The sequence below is a fragment of the Myotis davidii genome, unplaced genomic scaffold (assembly GCF_000327345.1).
Source record: "Myotis davidii unplaced genomic scaffold, ASM32734v1 scaffold552, whole genome shotgun sequence".
Taxonomy (NCBI): Eukaryota; Metazoa; Chordata; class Mammalia; order Chiroptera; family Vespertilionidae; genus Myotis; species Myotis davidii.
The window spans coordinates 21,297-29,533 of record NW_006283439.1 but is presented as its reverse complement, the minus strand read 5'-3'; the positions used below and the strand labels follow the sequence as shown (position 1 = coordinate 29,533).

The following is an 8,237-nucleotide window of genomic DNA, read 5'->3' as shown; positions in this document are numbered from 1 at the left end:
GCGAGAGGGCACAGGTTGGGCTGAGGCACCCCCTCTCCCCCCCGGGTGCACAAATTTTTGTGCACCGGGCCTCTAGTAGGATATATAAAAGCCTAATATGCAAAGTGTCCCCTCAGGAGTTCGATTGCTTGCTATGACATGTGCTGACCACCAGGGGGCAGTGTGGCATGAAGGAAGGCCCCCGCTGGCAGCTGGCAGCCAGGGAAGGGAGGCCCCCATGCATGAGTTTGTGCTCTGGGCCTCTAGTATATAGATATGCCCCTAATAACAGAACCTTAACATATGTGAAGTGAAAACTGACAGAATTAGAGGGAAAAATAGATAATTCAACAACAATAGTAGGAGACGTCAATCTCCGACTTTCAATAATGGATAAAACAACTAGAAAGAAGATCAGTAAGGGATAATGAAATTTGAACAACAGTGTAAACCGATTAGACCTCACAGTATACTCCACACAATAGCGAAGTACATATTCTTCTCAATCAAGTTTACATGAAATTTCTCCAGGATGGGCCATATGTTAGGCCAAAATAAGTTTAAAAGAATTGAAAATTCGTTCTCCAACCACAAGGGAATAAAAGAAGGGGATTTGGAAAAGTCACAAATGTGTGGTGATTAAACCACCCCCTTGCAATAAATAGTCAAAGGAGAAATCACAAGAGAAATAGAAAATAGTTCAAGATGAATGAAAACAAAAAAGTAAATCCCAAAACGTATGGGATGCAACCAAACCAATGCTTAGGGGAAATGTTATAGTCGCAAATGCCTGTATGAAAAAACCTCAAATCAATGAACTTTAGAAGCTGCAAATTAAGAGCCAACTAAACACAAAGCAAAAATAAATAAATAAATAAATAAAGCCAAAGCAAGCAGAAGAAAGGAAATAATAAAGATTAGAGTAGAAATTAATGAAATAGAGACTAAGAAAATGATAAAGTAAGTCAACAGAACCAAAAGTCGGTGTGTTGTTTTGAAATGATCAACAAGATAGGCAAACTTGTAGCTAGACTAACCAAGAACAAAGCAAATAAGAATACCGAAATCACTAAAATCAGAAACGAGAGAGAGAGAGAGAACATGACTACTGTTCTTACCAAAATAAAAGTATTATCAGGATATGATGAGAACGCCACCACTGTGATCTTAAAAACTCATAATACCAGTCTCACCTGAGAAAAACATCAGACAAACCCAATGGAGGGATAGATAACCTGCAAAATACCTGACCAGTACTCCTTGAAATTATTAGTCATGCAAAATGAAGAAAGTTGCTCTGGCTGGTGTGATTCAGTTGGTTGAGCATCATTGCCAGAAGGTTGTTGGTTTGATTCCTGGTCAGGGCACATACCCAGGTCGCGGGTTTGATTTCTGGTTGGGGTACATACAGGAGGCAAGTAGTTGATGTTTTTCTCTCACATTGATGTCTCTCCTTCTCCCCTCCCTTCCTCTCTCTACCTCAAAAAAATAAAACATAAAAACATATTTAAAGGAAAACCTCTGAGAAACTGTCACAGACCTGAGGAGACTCAGAAGATGTGACAACCATGGAAAGTGGGATCCAGGCGCAGAATGAGGACACGAGTGGGAAAACTAGTGAAATCTGAAGAAAGTCTGTAGTTTTGTTGAAAATTTATACATTATATAATTTTTGTTATTTTATATTCTAAATATATTATTCCTATATTTATATACTATGTACTTATAAGTATAGATTTAGATTACAAATATATATTATATATGGAGAAGAATGAAAAGAAGAAAAACATAGTACTTGAATCTATGAAGAATAAATCAATATGGTCAGTAATCTTGTGATAACTTTCATAGTGACAGCTGATTACTAGACTGAATGTGGTAATCACATCAGAAGGGATCAGATAAATGCTGAATCACGATGTTATACACTTGAAACTTATATCCTATTATATGCCAACTATCCATTAATAAAACATTTTTTTAAATCCTAGAAACACCCACAACGTATTATCAGGGAATACTACAGACAATTGTATGGTAACATTTTTTTTTCCTAGTTTAATAAGGACGTGTTTATTTTGAGGGGAAAAAAAGGTCCCAAACATCAGGTTGTTCACAAAAATCACCCACAGTATCAGTGTTAGACAACAAATCTTAAAACTATTACACTAATTATTTACCTAGAGGATGCATTTGACAAGCCAACTCCTATTCACAAACATACATTGTTACCTTTGTGCTGAGCACTCTTACATGGGGCACAAAACACATACCTCTAACTCAAAGCTGCTCTCAGGTGCTACTCAACCAATGCAATTGCCTTTGCAGTTAGGGAAGCAACTACTGAACTCACAATATGAATGAAAAGAACTGTGCTCCCTGCACAACAGGAGATTGTTCTGGAGACAGTTGATAAGAACCATGCATCCTTTTTATTGTTAAGTCATAAAGAGGTATCAAAATTAAAAGCAAAAATTACAGGGTTAAGACTTAACTACTAGGAGCATCAAAGGAAGTGAACATGGGACTAGGCGCAGGGCAATATGAGTCAATGGACACGGGGAGAACAGTGAGCATGTGCTGAAGGCACTAGGGCGAGGATCTGGTGAAAACTTTGATCTCAGACAAGCGCCTAGATCAAGAAATAGTGGGACAACATTTCTAAACCCCACTATGTGCTTAAGAGTCATCCTTGAGTTGGCGCTGCCTCTGTCATCCTCTCCTTCCTCAGCCTTTTCCATCATCCTTGATCAACTCCAGCTGGTCACCCCCCATCTTCATCATCATCATCATCATCATCATCATCATCATCATCCGGTAGGTCCCCCTCCTCAGCAGAGTCCTCCGCACCCCCTCGGACTCCGTCTTCATGTCAGACTCATCTTTCTTCGGGGAGCTGGTGGCCTGCCCCTCTCCTGTCTCATTCTCCATCTCCACTGGGGCTGAGAAGGACAAGTCTGCTTGTTGGCTCTGTTCTTTTCAATTCTTTCCAGTCGATAATCCACTTTTTGTTTTACTTGGGTCAATTCCTTCTTAATGGCCCGAAGCCCCATTTCCATCTCACTCCCCGACGTAGGTAGGGTGACTTAAGGTTCTCTCTCGGAAGCAGGTGTTTCTGTCTGAACATCCTGGGCAGGGAGGTGCGGAGGGCCAAAAGTTCGTTATGAGACTGTTTCTTGAGAAACAGCTTAAAACCAATATTCCAAAAAGGCAACGTCAGGACGGCGGAATTGGGGACCCTTCGACATAAACGCCAAAATGGACTGGAAAATAAACAAAAAATCTGGGTAGACCATTGACACGTAGAGAATGAGCCGGCAATAAGAAAAAATCTCACACAGTACCGGTAAAACCCAGAACAGATGGCTTCTCTGGTGAGTTCTAAATGATTATAGCCCCGAAGGTGTTCATAAAACCTGTTATGTAGCCAAACTATAATTCTGACACTTTACAGAGATGCAGATAGATTTCAAATGTGGTTTGCCGGCAAAAGGATGGTGAGAAGTTCCAATAAGACAAACACTGAATTCCTGATACTGGCGCGCCCACATTTGTGATACAGAAAACCAGTGCCATCAGACCGGCTGTCCACGTGCGGTCAGAGCGAGAACATCCCGGCAGGCGGGCATCGGCAGCCACTGCGCTGAGGAGCAGCGCTGCTCTGGAGCCATAGGACTGGGCGCGGGGCAGACACGCGTGCTCAGGAAATGTCAGGGAGCACTACGGCAACTTCCACAAGCCGAGGGAGTCTTAGCTATCACAAGGGTCTAAAATTCCAGCTACCCTCAACAAAAACGGCCTCCAGAGATGAGCCTGTGAGTTTTTTGGAAGTTAGTATTTAAGAGCATATAAACATAGCATGCTAGATTGCATAGCAAAGTGACAAATGCTATTCAAATCGAATGAGAACCAAGACTCTCTTGACATTTAGAAAAAGGAGGAAAAAACTAAAACTTGCCAGGATACCCCCAGAAAGCTTAGAAAACCAGTACCTTGCTTATCTGTGATGTGTCTGTGAGGCTCTTGTCAAACCAGAAAATGCAATTGGCATGGCCAGGGCCAGCCTGAACCTGCGCTGACCCCGCCGAGCTCTGGCGAGCCCCCTTTATTTTAACCAGTGCTGTGTTTGCCCTTAAAGCACAGAGGGTACAGTGCAGGTAAAATCTTGGGTAGGAAGGAGAGCAGTGGTGGTTGTAGGTCTCATGGAGGTGGTGGACCTTGAGATGGGGCTTGAGGGAGAAGCAGGAGCTGCCTGGGCAGAGACGTAGGCGAGCGTTCCAGGCAGGAAGACAGGGTCCCGGCCTTCCTCTCCCATAAACGTGACGTAGGTAAAGCCCGACTTGTCAGCCCACACCTTGTTCAATGAGGCATTCAGAACAGTCAATTCTGCAGGAACATTGCAAACCCGAGTTGACATCTCGCCCTTTCAGAGCCTCAGCACTTGTTCTAACGTTCCTGTTAGAAGCGCTGGGTGCGGCCTCTCCACGGATGCCTGGTGCCATGAGAATCCTTCTCTTAATGGTTGCTGTCCTCCTTCTTGCTCAGATCTTCTCAGGTAAGAGGGAAAGGATGGAAGGATTGCAGTCTGTTCAGGATCTGTCCTTTGAGAAGAAAGCTGGGCTTTTAAGAAAGTGCACAACTCACCCCATAGTTTAAAAAGAACCCAAGATGAACGAGTTGCTGAAAATCCTTCCCTGAGCTCAGATACAGGACAACGGGGCCACACTGACCCAGGCGTCTCCAACCGGAGAGTATGCAGTTAACTGTCCTAAAAGTTCTACAGAGGCCCTGACCGGTTTGGCTCAGTGGATAGAGCGTTGGCCTGTGGACTGAAAGGTCCCAGGTTCGATTCCGGCCAAGGGCATGTACCTTGGTTGTGGACACATTCCCAGTGGGGGGTGTGCAGGAGGCAGCTGGTCAATTTTTCTCTCTCATCGATGTTTCTAACTCTCTATCCTTCTCCCTCCTCTCTGTAAAAATCAATAAAATATATTTAAAAAAAAAAAAAAGTTCTACAGAGGGTTCAGGCTTCTTTCCTTTTAAAGTCATCTCCTCTGCAATCTCCCACCAGCTTCAGGTTGTTTACAGTGACTGCTGGGAAATGAGAGAAAAGTTTCAGAGGCAAATTCCAGACACTCTTGCTCATTTAGGGAAGTACAGCCTTTGTTGCCTCGATGAAACCAAACATATGGCAACAGGTTCTTAACAGTCTATTTTCCCATGTCTCCCTAAATCAGCAGTTCTCAACCTGTGGGTCGCGACCCTTTGGGGGCCGTACGACCCTTTCACAGGGGTCGCCTATGACCATCAGAAAACACATATATAATTACATATTGTTTTTGTGATTAATCACTATGCTTTAATTATGTTCAATTTGTCACAATGAAATTGGGGGTCACCATAACAGGAGGAACTCTATTAAAGGGTCGCGGCATTAGGAAGGTTGAGAACCACTGCCCTAAATTGTCCAAATCTCCTAATCTTGGATTATTTTGGACTTTCTAGCTCACACACACCCATGCAAATTACATCATATAAACTACTAACATCTTGATTAGTTCATTTTTAAGTTCTGAGTCCTTTGAAATGGTCTCTATTTGCTCAACACCCTAAGAACTCTTTTTGTCCATCCCCCCTCAACTGTCTATCACCCCTGTTATGACGCTGCTCCATGCATGGGTCCTGAATTCCTGCACTTGTTTATCATGGGCCTCAGTAGGCCTAATGAATCAATAGATACTGAATATGCGCTCACTCTTCATGAGAGATTGTTCTGAGAACTACAGTAAAGACAGGTAGAATGGAAGTAAAAATATAATTAGAGCATGGCCTTTGCCCTTAATGTGCTTGATGTTTTATTGGTTTATTGTTTCTGTGTTGGTCAAAAATAGGTTGCCTATAACAGTAAATAGCATTTGATAAATTTAAAATAGATGAAGTGAATGTCCATGACAGGAAGATGTACAAAACACTGTAATAGATGCAGAAGCTTGGTTCTCGCTCCGGGATTAGGAATGGCTTCCTGGGAGGTGGTATTTCCATTGCTCTTTTGAAAGCAGCCAGGACTAAAAGTAAAGACCAGAGCCAAGAATAATGCCCTCGTATTTCACAGTCTCGCTTGCAGAATCAAGTTACTTAGCTCTTGCCCCAGTCTCTTGCCCTGGCGGTCACACTGTGCACCCAGGCCAGGGAATCAACTTTTAAGCTGTCCTCTCCACCTCCTTTCATCAGGGCTCCAATTCCTCAAGCGCTTCCTACCCCTCACTCAGCTCGAGCACATTTGAATTCCCAATAAGCACAGAGCGGGCACAAATTAGGACCACTGCCCCAGAGAATCTGAGTCAAAAGTGAGCTTGATGATCAATACAAGAGGCAATAGACACCACGATGCTTGAGGCTGACCTCACCTCCAGTCCTCGTGAGCTGAATGAGCTCTGCTCCCATGTCCTTTCTATAAATGGTAACGACAATAGGGCTGTTCATAACATGAAGGCACCTGCTATATGAGTTAAAGGCAAGCTTGTTTACTAAAGAAAGTTTAAAATAGAGTGACTAAAAAAAGATAGTTTATTTCCCTTTCATGTCAAAGTCTAAAAATAAATAAGCTGACTAGGCTGGGTAGAAGGCTCTTGCCCATTAAGTCAAATTGACACTAGGAGGAAGGTCAACTCGCCATCCTAAACCAGTGACTGTTTTATCTGGTTTTAAAGATGCTATAGTGGTTCTCAACCTTCCTAATGCCGCGACCCTTTAATACAGTTCCTCATGTTGTGGTGACCCCCAAACACAAAATTATTTTTGTTGTTACTTCATCACTGTAATTTTGGTACTGTTATGAATCGTCATGTAAATATCTGATATGCAGGATATATTTTCAGTGGTCGCAACCCACAGATTGAGAACTGCTGCAACAGGATCACCCTAATACCAAAACCAGATAAAGACAACACAATGAAAGAGAATTACAGGCCAATATCTCTCATGAACATAGATGCCAAAATCCTCAACAAAATTCTAGCAAATCAGATCCAGCGGTACATCAGAAAGATCATATACCACGACCAAGTAAGATTTATCCCAGGATGGTACAATATCCACAAATCAATAAATGTGATACATCACATAAACAAATTGAGAGATAAAAACCACATAGTCATATCAATTGATGTAGAAAAAGTATTTGACAAAATCCAACACCCATTTTTGATAAAAACTCGCAGCAAGGTGGGAATAGAAGGATCATACCTCAACATAATAAAAGCCATATATGAGAAACCCACAGCCAACATCAAACTCAATGGGCAAAAACTAAAATCATTTCCCCTAAGAACAGGAACAAGACAGGGATGCCAACTCTCACCACCCCTGTTTGACATAGTGCTGGAAGTATTAGCCATTGCGATTAGACAAGAAGAAGAAATAAAAGGCATCCAACTTAGAAAAGAAGTAAAACTGTCCTTATTCACAGATGACATGATATTGTACATAAAAAACCCTAAAGACTCAATCAAAAAATTATTAGACTTAATAAATGAATTTGGCAGTGTAGCAGGATACAAAATTAATGCCAAAAAACCTATGGCATTTTTATACACCAATAGTGAACATTCAGAAAGAGAGACTAAAAAAGCAATTCCATTTACCATTGCACCAAAAAAAATAAGATACCTAGGAATAAACTTAACTAAGGAGGTAAAAGACCTATATGCTGACACTGAAAAAAAGAGATGGAGGAAGACATAAAGAGATGGAAGAACATACCATGTTCATGGATTGATAGAATCAGCATCATTAAAATGTCCATACTACCCAACGCTAGCTATAGATTCAACGCACTCCCCCTTAAAATACCAACTGCATATTTCACAGACCTAGAACGAACTCTCCAAAAATTCATCTGGAATAAAAAAAGACCCCGAATAGCTGCAGCAATCCTGAGAAAGAACAAAGTAGTTGGGATCTCAATACCAGATTTCAAGCTGTATTACAAAGCCACTGTTCTCAAAACAGCCTGGTACTGGCACAAGAACAGACATATAGACCAATGGAACAGAACAGAGAACCCAGAAATTGGCCCAAGCCATAATGCTCAATTAATATTTGACAAAGGAGGCATGAACATACAATGGAGTCAAGACAGTCTTTTCAACAAATGGTGTTGGGAAAATTGGAGAGATACATGCAAAAGGATGAAACTAGACCACCAACTCACACCATACACAAAAATAAACTCAAAATGGATAAAAGACTTAAATGTA

General features: G+C 41.7%; 1 protein-coding gene across 1 annotated transcript in view; it reads left to right on the top strand.

The window, feature by feature from the left end:
• The first annotated feature begins 4,467 nt into the window (after positions 1-4,467).
• Positions 4,468-8,237, top strand: part of LOC102763632 (beta-defensin 107-like) — a 7,211-nt gene continuing 3,441 nt past the window's right edge. The window contains exon 1 of the mRNA XM_006753650.1: positions 4,468-4,534. Within this exon, the coding sequence (XP_006753713.1) occupies positions 4,468-4,534 (67 nt within the window). The remainder of the gene's footprint in view (positions 4,535-8,237) is intronic.